The sequence below is a fragment of the Chiloscyllium plagiosum genome, chromosome 39 (assembly GCF_004010195.1).
Source record: "Chiloscyllium plagiosum isolate BGI_BamShark_2017 chromosome 39, ASM401019v2, whole genome shotgun sequence".
Taxonomy (NCBI): Eukaryota; Metazoa; Chordata; class Chondrichthyes; order Orectolobiformes; family Hemiscylliidae; genus Chiloscyllium; species Chiloscyllium plagiosum.
Genome location: NC_057748.1, coordinates 2,803,395 through 2,818,007, shown reverse-complemented (window position 1 = coordinate 2,818,007; position 14,613 = coordinate 2,803,395). Strand labels below are relative to the sequence as shown.

Here is a 14,613-nt window from a genome sequence, read left to right as displayed (position 1 = left end):
TGCCCACTCACTTAACTTGTCCAGGTCACCCTGTAATCTCCTAACATCCTCATCACTTTTCACCCTGCCACCCAGCTTTGTATCATCAGCAAGTTTGCTAATGTTATTGCTGATACCATCTTCTATATCATTAACATATATTGTAAAAAGCTGCGGTCCCAGCACGAATCCCTGCGGTACCCCACTGGTCACTACCTGCCATTCCAAAATGGAGCTGTTTATCACTACCCTTTGTTTCCTATCAGCCAACCAATTTTCAATCCAATCTAGTACTTTGCCCCCAATACCATGCGCCCTAATTTTACTCACAAAACTCCTGTGTGGGACTTTATCAAAAGCTTTCTGAAAGCCCAGGTACACTACATCTACTGGATCTCCCTCGTCCATCTTCAGAGTTACATCCTCAAAAAATTCAAGAAGATTAGTCAAGCATGATTTCCCCTTCATAAATCCTGCTGACTCTGACCTATCCTGTTACTACTATCCAGATTGCCGTAATTTCATCCTTTATAATAGACTGCAGCACCTTTCCCACCACTGAGGTCAGATTAACTGGTCTATAATTTCCTGCTTTCTCTCTCCCACCTTTCTTAAAAAGTGGTATAACATTAGCCACCCTCCAATCCTCTGGAACCGTCCCCGAATCTATCGAACTCTCGAAAATAATCACCAACGCATCCACGATTTCCCGAGCCACCTCCTTCAGTACCCTGGGATGTAGACCATCAGGCCCCGGAGACTTATCAACCTTCAGACCTAACAGTCTCTCCAACACCAAATCCTGGCAAATATAAATTCCCTTAAGTTCAGGTCCTTCAGCCACTGTTACCTCAGGGAGATTACTTGTGTCTTCCCCAGTGAACACAGATCTGAAGTACCCATTTAATTCTTCTGCCATTTCTTTGTAATATATTCCCCTGTTTCTGTTTTCAAGGGCCCAATTTTAGTCATAACCATTTTTTGCCTTGCACATACTTAAAAAAGTTTTTACTATCCTCCTTTATATTCTTGGCCAGTTTACCTTCGTACCTCATTTTTCCTGTGCATATTTCCTTCTTAGTAATTCTCTGTTGCTCTTTAAAAGCTTCCCAATCCTCAGTTTTCCCACTTATCTTTGCTATGTTATACTTTTTCTCTTTTAACTTTATATGTTTCTTAACTTCCCTCGTCAGCCACGGCTGCCCATGCCTCCTCCTGGGATCTTTCTTCCTTTTTGGAATGAACTGATCCTGCATCTTCTGCATTATACACAGAAATATCTGCTATTGTTCCTCCACAGTCATCCCTGCTAAGGTATTGCACCATTGAACTTTGGCCAGCTCCTCCCTCATAGCTCCATAGTTCTCTTTATTCAACAGAAGTACTGTCACTTCCGACTATACCCTCTCCCTCTCAAATTGCAGATTGAAGCTTAATGTATTATTGTCACTACTTCCCAATGGCTCCTTCACTTTGAGGTCTCTGACCAATTCTGGTTCGTTACACAATACCAGGTCCAGAATTGTCTTCTCCCTGGTCGGCTCCAACACCAGCTGCTCTCAGAATCCATCTCTGAGGCACTCCACAAAGTCTCTTTCTTGAGGTCCAATACCATCCTGATTCTCCCAGTCTACCTGCATGTTAAAATCCCCCATAACAACTGTAGTAACATCTTTGCGACAGGCCAATTTCAGCAATGTGAAGTCTTCGGTCTTTTGGAAACTTCTATTCGACCTCCCAGTTCTTACAACCTCAGGATTATTGGAGACTAACGAAAGGAGATATTACAAAATCCTGATGTCACATGGGGAACGAGTGAAGGACTGAAATCTTTGTTTATGCAGTGGGAAGAGGAATTTTGAGTGAGTGCTGGGGGTGGGGAAGAAATCGAGCATTTACACAATAGCTCATCACACTCTCAGAACATCTCGAAACACTTGGCAGCCAGAGAATGTTTTTAAAATGCAGTCTGTGTTTTAAGACAAACACAGCCAGGGTTCCACAATCAGAAAATGAGTGGAATAAATACTTCATCTGTTGTGAATGTAGATTACATCAAATCACTGCTGGAATTTCACTTTGATCTCCACATCTCAAATGATGGAAATTAACACAATTAACAGTGCAAGTGTATAATCAGATGGGGAAACACTCATTGTCATTAGATAAACATCGACTTTTGGTCAGGCCATCTGAAAAATAGCCAACGCTGTCTGTCCATGCAGGAAAGTCCATGTTCCTTCGGACACACATTGAGTCAAAGGTGTGAGGTAAAAAGAAAAAAGTTAGATTTAAAAGTGCTTTCGATGAAAGATGTGGTTTTGAAGTTTGGTCACTGCTCTAGTGTAGGCTTTGTGGTGGTCCCGTTTCCTCAGTCCGTCAGCATCTCCAGCTCTGCCAATGTTTGATCCTCGTCCCTCGTTGCTTTTGGGAAGATGGGGGTGAGCTACCTTTTTCAACCGCTGCTGGCCCTGTGATGCCGAGACACCCACAATGCCCTTAGGGAGGGAATTGCAGGGTTTTCACTCAGCCATACTGAAGGAACAGTGATATATTTCCAAGTCAAGATTGTGTGCAACTTAAAGGGGAATTTGTAGGGGATTTTAGGGCTAGTTTTCATAACACAACCATCTTATTTACTCCTACAAATGGTCCAAAGCAATGATGGACAGTTGATTATTCTGTATTTCAGGCACTGTGGTGGCTCTACCTCCCATCATTAGCAGCTTCTCCTTTTCACTCCTGATGCTTCCGCCCTTTAAGCTGCTGCGGCATCAAATTCCCACACTCCAAGTCAGGAAGCTGTGGACAGGAGCTGTCTGGTAGCTGGCACCTCGCCGATCCAATGTTTCTGACCATAGTGATGGGTTTGGCCTCCCACTGATCATGGAAGCCCGCCCCTCTCCAGCCTGATTGGTGTCCGAAACAATCTCCCCTCCCTTGTGTTTTAAAGACTCTGTACTGACCGTAGTTTCAGTCAAAATGCACGTGCACCAACAGATCACTATTAACTCAATTTCCAGCCAATGTCTTGAATCTACCTTAGGTTTACCACTGAAGTTGGTTTATTCCCTTCTGTTCGTGTGACTAGGAAGTTCACAAGTTTCAGTCCTTTAATTCTTTCGACCCCTCTCTCCACCCTGAAAGCAAATCTCTTTGATCACACTCCTGGTTTCTCGCCAGAATATCTCCCTGTGTGACTAGGTGTCAACATTTCACTGTTTGTGCTCATGTGAGACATGTTGGAATGGTCTTTTATGTCCATGGCACTACATCAATGCAATCTATTGTTGCTAATGCAGAGTGGGTGTGAATGATTTGATGTTTCTAAGTATGTTAGTGACCAGGAGAATGTAGCAATTACTAAACAGCGAGAGCCCAGAGAATCATTTCCAGCACAGAAGCCAACTCGATGGCTTCCTCCATTTTGTTGGTCACTTGACTCAATGGTAATGGAGTCAGTTACTAATCTCATTGACCAATCCCTATCAGTGAGTGTACGGCAGACTCAGGCATGAGGGTATACCCCACCTTGATGGGTCAGAGCTTTGGGAATCTCACTTTAAAGTCAGCTGTCGAACAACAAATCACCAAAGATGCTGAAAATCTAAACCAGAGACAGCAGATTCTCTAAAAACTCAGCAGGTCACACAGCATCACTGGAGAGAAGCCAAGTTAGTGGCTCTGTTTCTCTGTCCACAGATGCTACCTGACCTGTTGAGATTCACCAACAGTTTCTGTTTTTGGTTCAGCTTTCCAGCATCTGCAGTTCTTTATTTTATTTCAATGACGAGTTCCTGATCATCTTAACAACAGAACTGGTCAACCGAAAGGGTTAACCTTGTTTCATACTTCACACATACTTCCAGTCTTAGCCCCAAATACTTCCAGAAACACCCCTAAATACAAGCAGTACTTTCTGCTTTAGTCCAAAGTCTTCTGCAGGATGCACTACCAGTCGGCCTGAAGCCTCCAGTTTCCGGGGTGTCAGAGGCTGGGACAATGGCCCATGGGGTGTGTAGTGGAAGTCCCAATACACTGTCCTCTTTGGAGGGTGTCATTAACATGGACTGAGCACCTCACCGGCTCTGAAAGTCTCCAACTCTGAGTCAGAGTGTGTGGGAAGTTGAAATGCCATTACCTGAATAGTTACCCTCAATGTTACATCTAAGATCCTTGCCTAACTCCTGGGTTACTATCACATGATCCCCCTACAGTCAGACTGATCACACTACCTGCCCCTCCACCGATTACCCTACTCAACCAAGCATCCCCTCCACCTCTCTCAACTGCACCTCCTGACCCCCACCATAATACCCCCCCAATCTCACCCCCCACACCCCCCCACAACACGACCCAACTACATCCTGACCCCTCTCACCCTCTTCCCCCACAGCTTCACAACCCCTCACCCTCCTCATCCCCTCTCACCTCCCCTCCCCCTCATTCACATCCTCACTGTACATCTTATCACCCTACACCCTCCTCACTCTTTCATCCACGATGTTACATTCCCAATCGACCTTTAACCCTGTCGGACAGCAGCCTGTGGTTTGCCTCCCAGCGTTGAGAGGAAGGGTCCTGATCTACTCTGTGCCCAGGGAACCCAGGGCTCAGCAAACACAGAAATGAGAGCTGAGCAAGACCTAGGCAGGGCAGAGTGGACAGGCGTGGCTATTCAACAATGATAGCTGTCCCTTAGCTTTTAATTACTTGGAAGATGTGGGTCATTACGTCCCCAATTACTCCGACACTGTGCCCCAAATTATTACCTTCTCAAAGTATTTTATCTTTCCTGAATTTGGATTTGATAACGCTGATTAACTTGTAACACCAAAGACTGAGTGAGTTGAGTGCTTTTCCCTGGAAATTGTAATTTCAATAAAAGTTCCTGCGATTTTCTGAAAGTTTGATGTAAGTAATGTTGGATGAGCAATATAAAATATCAATGAAGTGCTGTAAGAAAGGAATATCACTCTGGAGAGTTACTAATGGACTGACTTGTTTAATGTTAAAAGCATCTGCCTGAATTCTCCAGCTCTAACCAGAGTCGCTAACTTCGAATAATGATCTCCTAAGATGTCCTCCAGATGTCCCAAGGTACATTCCATTCCACAAATTACTTTTGAAGTACAGTTACTGCTGAAATAGATGGAACGCTGACCCGCTCAGACACTGGCAGAATGTAGCAAGCCACTTGACCACATGAACTGCAGAGCCTCACAACGCTGGCTTAGCACCACACCCCTAAAGACAAACGTGGATGGCCAGTAATTCATCAATGATACAGCCCGACCACTGCCCATTACTACCCTACTGTTGTTAGAATACCGAATGGACTCACAAACTCTTAGCATTCACCTGTACCTGTGTTTTTGCTGCTGTTTACCTATAATTTACTATCTGTGCTACTTAACTCTGTGATCTGCCTGTATTGCTCGCAGGACAAAGCTTTTCACTGTGCCGTGACACACGTGACAATAAATTCAATTCAATTCAACCGCAAGTGGATTTTTTTGAGATGCAAAGAACAACAAAGAATATCCAGGCCCCTTTAAACGAAATGTTTTGACTATTGTTAATTGCATGTTTGTACACACAGTAGAAAAGGATTCTTGTACACCCAGAGTGTAGAGTAGGGTCATAGAGTCACAGAGATGTACAGCTTGGAAACAGACCCTTCGGTCCAACCCATCCATGCCGACCAGATATCCCAACCCAATCTAGTCCCACCTGCAACCTGTGCCTTATATTGGTTCTGTGTCAAGAACAAGCTACTGAACTTCACCAATAAATAAATCAGCAAGTTTTGTTTTTAATTCACTCACTGGAAGTGGGGGTTGGTTGGGCCAGCATTTATTGCCCATCCCTAGTTGCCCCTTTGAGGAGGTGGGGGTGAGCTGCCTTCTTCAACCGCTGCAGTCCACCTGCTGTGAGTTGACCCACAATGCCCTGAGGGAAGGAATTCCAAGCTTATGACTCAGCAACACTGAAGGAATGGCGATGGTTTTCCAAGTCAGGATGGTTAGTGGCTCAGATGCGAACTTGCAGGGGGTGGTGTTCCCACGTACCTGCTGCCCTTGCCTTTCTAGACAGAAGTGGTCATAGGTTGGAAGGTGCTGTCTGAGGGTCTTTGGTGAATTTCTGCAGTGCATCCTGTAGATGGTACACACTGTTGCTACTGAGCGTTGGAGGTGGAGGGAATGGATTCTTGTGGGTGTGGCGCCAATCAAGCAGGTTGCTTTATCCTGGATGGTGACCTTCTTGAGTGTTTTTGGAGCTGCACTCACCCAGGCAAGTCACACTCCTGACTTGTGCCTTGTAGATGGTGGGCAGGCTTTGGGGAGTCAGGAGGTGAGTTACTCACTGCAGGATTCCCAGCCTCTGACCTGCTTTCACAGCCAATGTGTTTGCGTGGCTGGTCCAGTTCAGTTTCTGGTCAGTGGTAAAAGTGAAAAGCTGAGCAAGATGGTTCATCAGGGAGACAGTGGGACCCCGATTGGTTAGTGATATAAACTTAAGGTGATTAACCTAGGACAGGGAAATCAAAAGAAATCTCCTCAATCATGTGCCAGTGAGAAGGTGGAACTTAAGGACTCGACATGGGAGTGATCTATTGTAGATGCATTTAAGGGGAAGCTGGATTAATCTATGAGGTAGGAGGGAATAAGTGAGTTATTCTGATAAAGTTAGGTGTCAAAAGGCTCAAGTGGAACATGAATATTGGCATGAACTTGTTCATTTCTTTCTTTCATGGGATGTGGGTGTCACTGGCAAGGCCAACATTTGTTGCCCATCTCTTGTTGCCCTTAAAACAAGTGGTTTGATTGGCCGTGTCAGAGGGCAGTTTATGAGTCAACCGCGTTGCTGTGAGTCTGGAGTTACGTGTAGGCCAGACCAGGTAGGAACAGGAGATCTCCCCCCTGCCTTAAAGGTAGCTTCCAGGTCACCATTACCGAGATTAGTTTTTATTAAGAGTTTGATGTGTAGTGACGGGACTTGAACACTGTCCCGGAACATTGAAAACACCAAAATCCTGGAGATCACAGTGGGTCAGGCGGCAAGCATGGAGAGAGAGCGGGCTAACATTTCGAGTCGAGATGACTCTTTATCAGAGTTCTGATGAAGAGATGTCTGAGCTTGAACGTTAGCTTGCTGTCTCAACGTGGATGCTGTCTGACCCACTGTGGTCTCCAGCATTTGGTGCTTTCAGTACAGGCTCCAACATCTGCAGTAATTTGTTCCTGAAGCATTGGTTTGAGTTTCTGCCTTGCCGACCAGTGACATTATCACTGCGCCATGGAAACCTGAAGCAAACTTTCCTATCCATCCCCCTTCACAATAAACAAAACCCATTCCAGTTATCCTCTGAATCGTTTCATGTGACCTGCATTCCAACGTTTTGTTCTTTGTGTTATTATTGCTGTTAATAAAGCAATCCAGTATTTAAGCTTCATTAGCGGGGGCACAGAGTATCAGAGCAGGCAGTGTTATGCTGAACCGATATCGGACACAGGTTAGACCTCAGCTGGAGTACAGCACATAGTGCTGAGTATGTAAGGAGGATGTGAATGCTCTGGAGAGAATGCGGGAGCCATTTAGATTAGATTAGATTCCCTACGGTGTGGAAACAGGCCCTTCAGCCCAACAAGTCCACACTGACCCTCTGAAGAGCAACCCATCCAGATCCATTCCCCTACATTCACCCCTGACTAATGCACCTAATGCTACGGGCAATTTAGCATGGCCAATTCACCTGACCTGCACATCTTTGGGTAGTGGGATGAAACTGGAACACCCAGAGGAAACCCACACAGACACGGGGAGTACGTGCAAACTCCACACAGACAGTTGCCTGAGGGGGGATATTAAACCCGGGTCTCTGGCGCTGTGAGGCAGCAGGGCTAACCACTGAGCCACCATGCCACCCACTTAGTACAAGTTTTACAACAATAAATCCAGGGAAAAGAAACTTCGGTTATGAGGATAGATTTAGGAAGTTGGGACTGTTTTCCTTGGATAGGAAATGGATGAAAGGGAGTTTGGTACAAGTTTTCAAAACAATGAGGGAGTTTGAACAGAGTATGTCGGGAGATACTGAAACGCTGGTAAAAGGATTGAGAACCAGAGGATCAGATTTGAAGTGTTTTGCGACAGAAAGAAATGTGAGGGGAGAAAATCCTTATTCACCCGTGAGTGGTTAGGCTCTGGAATGTACAGCCTGGAAGGGTGATGGAGACAGGTTTTCGAAAGGAGTCAGATAATTATTTAAATAAGAGCAATTTGTTGGATTACAGGGAAAAGGAAGGTGATTGGTTTTAATTAAAATACCAAGAAGCCAAGACAGACATAATGGGGCCAAATATCTTCCTTCTACAATGTAACAATTCTGTGATTCAGCTACCATCACGTCCACATTATTCTGTACCTCACAGCTCTCCAGTTAAATCACGTGTTGTCTTTCGGTTCTTCTTGCCAAAATGAACAAGTTTGCATTTCCCCACATCATACTCCCATCTGCACTGCACCCTTTTTTTTGCATACATTAACATAATGTGGAGAAAGTGTGGTCTGCAGATGCTGGAGATCAGAGATGGAAATGTGTTGCTGGAAAAGCGCAGCAGGTCAGGCAGCATCCAGGGAACAAGAGAATCGACGTTTCGGGCATTAGCCCTTCTTCAGAGAGCCTGAAGCGTGGTGGGATTAGTTTGGGGATCGATACAGGGCTATGGGGAGAGAGAGTGGGGCAGTGGGATTAGTTTAGGGATAGATACTGGGCTATGGGGAGAGAGACCGGGGGCAGTGGGATTAGTTTGGGAATCGACACAGGATTATGGGGAGAGAGAGAGGGGGCAGTGGGATTAGTTTAGGGATAGATACTGGGCTATGGGGAGAGAGACCGGGGGCAGTGGGATTAGTTTGGGAATCGACACAGGATTATGGGGAGAGAGAGAGGGGGCAGTGGGATTAGTTTAGGGATAGATACAGGGCTATCGGGAGAGAGAGCGGGGGCAGTGGGATTAGTTTGGGTATCGACACAGGGTTATGGGGAGAGAGAGCGAGGCAGTGGGATTAGTTTGCAGGTCGATACAGGGCTATGGGGAGAGAGAGTGGGGCAGTGGGATTAGTTCAGAGATAGATACTGGGCTATGGGGAGAGAGACTGCTGAAAATGTGTTGCTGGAAAAGCGCAGCAGGTCAGGCAGGAACAGGAGAATCGGCGTTTCAGGCATAAGCCCTTCTTCAGGAATGAGGAAAGTGTGTCCAGCAGGCTAAGATAAAAGGTAGGGAGGAGGGACTTGGGGGAGGGACGTTGGAAATGTGATAGGTGGAAAGAGGTCAAGGTGAGGGTGATAGGCCGGAGTGGGGTGGGGGCGGAGAGGTCAGGAAGATGATTGCAAGTTAGGAAGGCGGTGCTGAGTTCGAGGGATTTGACTGAGACAAGGTGGGGGGAGGGGAAATGAGGAAACTGGAGAAATCTGAGTTCATCCCTTGTGGTTGGAGGGTTCCCAGGCAGAAGATGCGGCGCTCTTCCTCCAACCGTCGTGTTGTTGCCATGGTCTGGCAATGGAGGAGTCCAAGGACTTGCATGTCCTTGGTGGAGTGGGAGGGGGAGTTAAAGTGTTGGGCTACAGGGTGGTTGGGTTGGTTGGTCCGGGTGTCCCAGAGGTGTTCTCTGAAACGTTCCGCAAGTAGGTCCTTGGACTCCTCCATTTTCCTGCTCCTCGGATGCTGCCTGACCTGCTGTGCTTTTCCAGCACCACCCTAATCTAGACTCTGATCTCCAGCATCTGCAGTCCTCACTTTTGCCTAAGTGGTTAGGGTCTGGAGTATACTTTCTGAGAGTGTGTGGGGGAGGCCGGTTCAGTCAAGTCTTTTTGAGACAGGGTCAAATTATGATCTGAAAATGAACAAAGTGCAGTGTGACTGGGAGAAAATGAGAGAGGAGCAGTCAGTGCACTGTTCAGTCAGAGAGCCAGCACCGACCTAAGGGACCAAATGGCCTCTTGCTACTAATTCTCTGATTCCATGGGTGAACAATCAAACCGTGAGCTAGCTCACTGGAAGCAGGAGAGAAATCCGGATCTAATTATTCAATTGCACAGTTTAATTTAGAGATGTTTCTGTTTATTAATTACGCCTCTGAAAATGTTATCATCCTCACTTCTTAACATATTCATGACGCTGTTTGAAGATCTTCACAATTTAGTAAGTAATTGTCTTAATTATGAACTCCCCAGAGCATATCAGAGTTTGTTATCTGTTGTCACTGATGAATGCACTGCAAATTGAACAGGAATGGATTCTGCTATCGGTTTTGATTTTTCCACACTCCCACGTGATATGAGTTAGAGAATCGCATTAGAGCAATGATTATATTTCTGTTTAATTGAATAGGCTCCTGTTGTCAGACCTCTCCCCCAGACATTAATGACCACTCCCTCACTGCAGGAGGTTAATTGTCTATTTCCACAGGCTTCAGCACAATCCTGGGAAAGGTGTTGATGCTCAGGAAAGAGAGACATTGAGAGTTATCCTTGAGGTTTGTAAATGGGTAAAGAAAAGGAACAACCAAATTCAGTTGTGATTTCCAATCAGCTCAGGGTTAGGCTGTCTTGTCAGTATTGTTTGCGTAGGGACCTAACAGATGGTTGATGCTTGCAGTGAATTAAACAGATTTGCTGCAGAGTGGATCTTGTGTGATTAAACTTGACACCAAACTGGAGGGGAGAGCACACCTGAAACATCAGGACGCCTTCTCGTTGTGTTTGCTTCAGACTCTTCCCATTTGCAGGACACTCTGGGAGTTGGCCCAGGGACAGGGATTAGTGTTGACGGGGTTACTGCCTGCAATGCAGGTGCAAATTCCATCTAAAACAGTAACAAAACAGAAATTGCTGGATAAGCTCAGCAGGTCTAGCAACATCTGTGGAGGATGAGATAGAGTGTACAGAGACAGCCTTTTTCCTCTGATGGTGATGGCTAGCACGAGGGGACATAGGATTAAATTGAGGGGTGATAGATATATGACAGATGTCAGAAGTGGTTTCTTTACTCTGAGAGGTGTAGGGGTGTGGAACACACTGCCTGCAACAGTAGTAGACTCACCAACTTTAAGGGCATTTAAATGGTCATTGGATAGACATATGGATGAGAATGGAATAGTGTAGGTTAGATGGGCTTCAGATTGGTTTCACAGGTCAGTGCACATCGAGGGTGAAACATCCGCTGTAATATTCAATGTTCTGTGGAGAGAAATCAGGGTTAACGTTTCGAGCCAAATGACCCTTCCTCAACTAAAGTAGGGTAGGTTTCGAAAGGGACTCTGCCTCATTGTTGTCCCACTCTAAACCATTTGTATATTGCAGGAGATGAAATCTTCCTCTGAAACCAGTAAATGCAGGACCTCACAACAAGTCAGGCAGCATCCACGGAGAGAGAGCAAGCCAACATTTCGAGTCTAAATGAGTCTTCATCAGAGCTAATCTTTCTCCTTGAGCCTTACTCTACACTTCTCTAAGACGTAGACTTTGAGACATGGTCATTTTTCTTATCCTTTGGTTTTCTCTTATTCACGCTGCTGTAGTTTTTTTTGAGGATCTGGCTTTGTAACCAAGATGGTGTCGCAGACTGGCAACACTTTTCACTGGAAATGATGTATTTCTGCACTTGAATACATGTGACAATAAATTCTAATTCTAACTATCTTGCTCTGAAGGGGATTGTACAAGTGCACCACTGTTAATACTGTGGTTTTTAACTCTTTCAGCTTTTCAAAGGCAAGTTCTACTACTGTCAGGGTCATGACACCCGCAATGTCACGAACCGATCGGACTGCTTGCTGGCTAACTACAGGTGGATCCATCACAAATACAACTTTGACAATCTGGGACAGGTAAGGATTCCTCCGTCAACAGCTAATCATCCTGGTGATTGAACAGCGTATCAGTAACTCTCTCTCGCTGGTGAGGAGGCTTTGATAGTGTCGTTACGCCCAGGAGATAGAAGCTCCTGGGTCACGCCCCATTGTTGGCGATGGGGAGGGGCATCCACGACCTGGCCAAGCAGCTTGACCTTTCCTAAGGGTAGGAGATCTTCCCAGTCAGTCGTTTGCAAACCTCTGTAGAACTTTTGCCGCGAGCACGGACCAGGTGCGAAAGAGCCTGTTCTTTGTTTTAAAGAGTTAATTCTAATTAAAAAGCGCAGCACAGACCCCAGTTTCTACTATTTCCTTCTGGACTTTTCCTGGTCGAGAAGTCAAGAAGGAAGAATCCAGCTCCTTCCTATTCATAGGGAGAGACCCACCATCAAATCAAACAGAAGAGCCAATTTCCACACTGTAGGAAATCAAATTTAATCTAATCATTAAAAAGAAAATCCAGAAGCAACATTACTTGCCTGGCTGGGTAGACCCCAATTCATTTCCCCAAACGATATGCACGGCTCAGTGGTTAGCACTGCTGCCTCATGGAGCCTGGTTCGATTCCACCCTCAGGCAACTGTCTGTGTGGAGTTTGCACATTCTCCCCGCGTCTGCGTGGGTTTGCTCCGGGTGCTCCAGTTCCCTCCCACAGTCCAAAGATGTGCAGGTCAGGGTGGATTGGCCATGGGAAATTACCCATACTGCTCAGGGATATGCAGGTTAGGGTGGATTGGCCATGCTAAATTACCCATACTGCTCAGGGATATGCAGGTTAGGGTGGATTGGCCATGGGAAATTCCCATTAGTGCTCAGGGATGTGCAGATTAGGTGGGTTAGTGTGTTTTGATTTGGGCCGTGCCAACTGAGATCGAAAGAGACTAGCCTCAGCTGCTGTGGTTTCATGTAGCCACTGACTGACCAAGCAGTGACCCCTGCAAAGGATTAGGGAACTGGATGGCTGTCCTCTTGGTGAGAGAACGCTGTAAGGTCGGAGGTTAGAGTAGAACTAAAGAAGTAAAGATTGGAAAGGACATTATCCACCATCAGGAAATCTACATAAAAGGAATGAATATTTGAGTTCAATGGTACCACACGGGGGTGGGGGGGGGGGGGAATGGTTTTGAAAAGGGAGAAAAAAGGACACCGAAAAATCTTTAAACCTGCAGAGTGAGGCAATGTAATTGTGGTGAAAATGAGAATGAAAGGACAGTAACAAGTTGGAGTGAGACATGGTTAAATATGCCGGTAAGAAGGAGCTTAAACAAGGAACAAAATTGTCTGTCAATCATAGCACTCATTTTTCAGCCAAGGATGGTTACATGAGGTTTCTCCTCAGTGTTCATCTTGTTGTCCTGACAAAGGGTCACTGGGTTCATAAAGGGAACTGTTTCTCTCTCCGCACATGGCCTGCTGAGTTTCTCCAGCACTTCCTGGTTGTGTCCCCACCATTTACTCACCTTGTTGGTCAGCTGACTCCAATCAGCCCACCCCTTTATTCCAAATAGATTGGACTGAGTTGACCTATGAACAAGGGATGAGTGAGTTGGAGTGGATAATGCCTCTCTGAACATCCCAACGTACTGATGTTGTCATGATGTGATCTGTCACCTTGGCCACCATTTACAGGAAGTGTCCTTGTCCCCTCTCTGCAGGCTCTGATGTCACTCTTTGTGCTGGCTTCGAAGGATGGTTGGGTCAACATCATGTACCACGGGCTGGACGCAGTCTCCATTGACCAACAGGTAAAGACTCCCCTGCCTCTGCATTAACAGGGTCCCCCCTTAATGGCATTTGTGCAGCACCTTTCGTATGACCTTGGCACCCTCTCCAAAATACTTCACAGCCAATCAGGTACTTCTCAAAGTGTAGACACTGGTGTAATGTAAGAAACGTGGCAGCCTATTTGTGCACAGCAAGATCCCACTGTCTGATAATGGTCACATAACCATGGTAACATCTTCTGATCAGTACTGAGTGATTGGTAGGGGGATGAATATCTCCCAATTCCTGAGGGTGAACACCCCTGCCCATTTTTGACATCTGTCAGGGGGACCGTCCATACCCACCCAGAGATTAACCATGCCATTGGTTTACCATCTGATCTGGAAGGTGACACTGGGAGTTGAACTTAAATTTTGTTGAGTTTACAGTGTGGCACTTTAAATTGTAACAGGTCAAAATGCTAAACATTGAGACCTCAGGACAGTCACTGGGCTCGGAAGGTGGTGATGAGGCCCATTGTGGTGTAGTGGTAGTGTCTCTACCTCCAGGCGAGGAGACCTAGGTCCAGGTCCTGCCTGTTCTAAAGGCTGACATTTCTGCCCGGGGTGGCACAGTGGTTAGCACTGCTGCCTCAAAGCGCCAGGGACCCAGGTTCAATTCCTGCCTCAGGCGACTGTCTGTGTGGAGCTTGCACATTCTCCCTGTGTCTGCGTGGGGTTCCTCCGAGTGCTCCGGTTTCCTCCCACAGAGCAAAGATGTGCAGGGTTAGGTCAATTGGCCACGTTAAATTGCCCGTGGTGTTCAAGGGTGTATAGGTTAGGTGCATTAGTCGGGGTAAATGTAAAGTAATTACATTTGAGTCTGGGTGGGATATTCTTTGGAGGGTCAGTGTGGACTTGTTGGGCCGAATGGCCGGCTTCCACACAGTAGGGATTCAATGAAATTCTGTGAAAACTACCTGTAAGATGGTAAAGACCACGTGCTGTCAGG

The 14,613-nt window shown here is 46.1% G+C and overlaps 1 protein-coding gene across 4 annotated transcripts in view; it reads left to right on the top strand.

Annotated features, from left to right (window-relative positions):
- The window catches only part of cacna1ia (calcium voltage-gated channel subunit alpha1 Ia), a 186,398-nt gene that overhangs the window by 124,615 nt on the left and 47,170 nt on the right, over positions 1-14,613 (top strand). For all 4 annotated transcript variants that reach the window (XM_043679497.1, XM_043679498.1, XM_043679496.1 and 1 more), the window contains exons 21-22: positions 11,749-11,874; positions 13,554-13,643. In XM_043679497.1, coding sequence (XP_043535432.1) covers positions 11,749-11,874; positions 13,554-13,643 — 216 coding nt within the window. The remainder of the gene's footprint in view (positions 1-11,748; positions 11,875-13,553; positions 13,644-14,613) is intronic.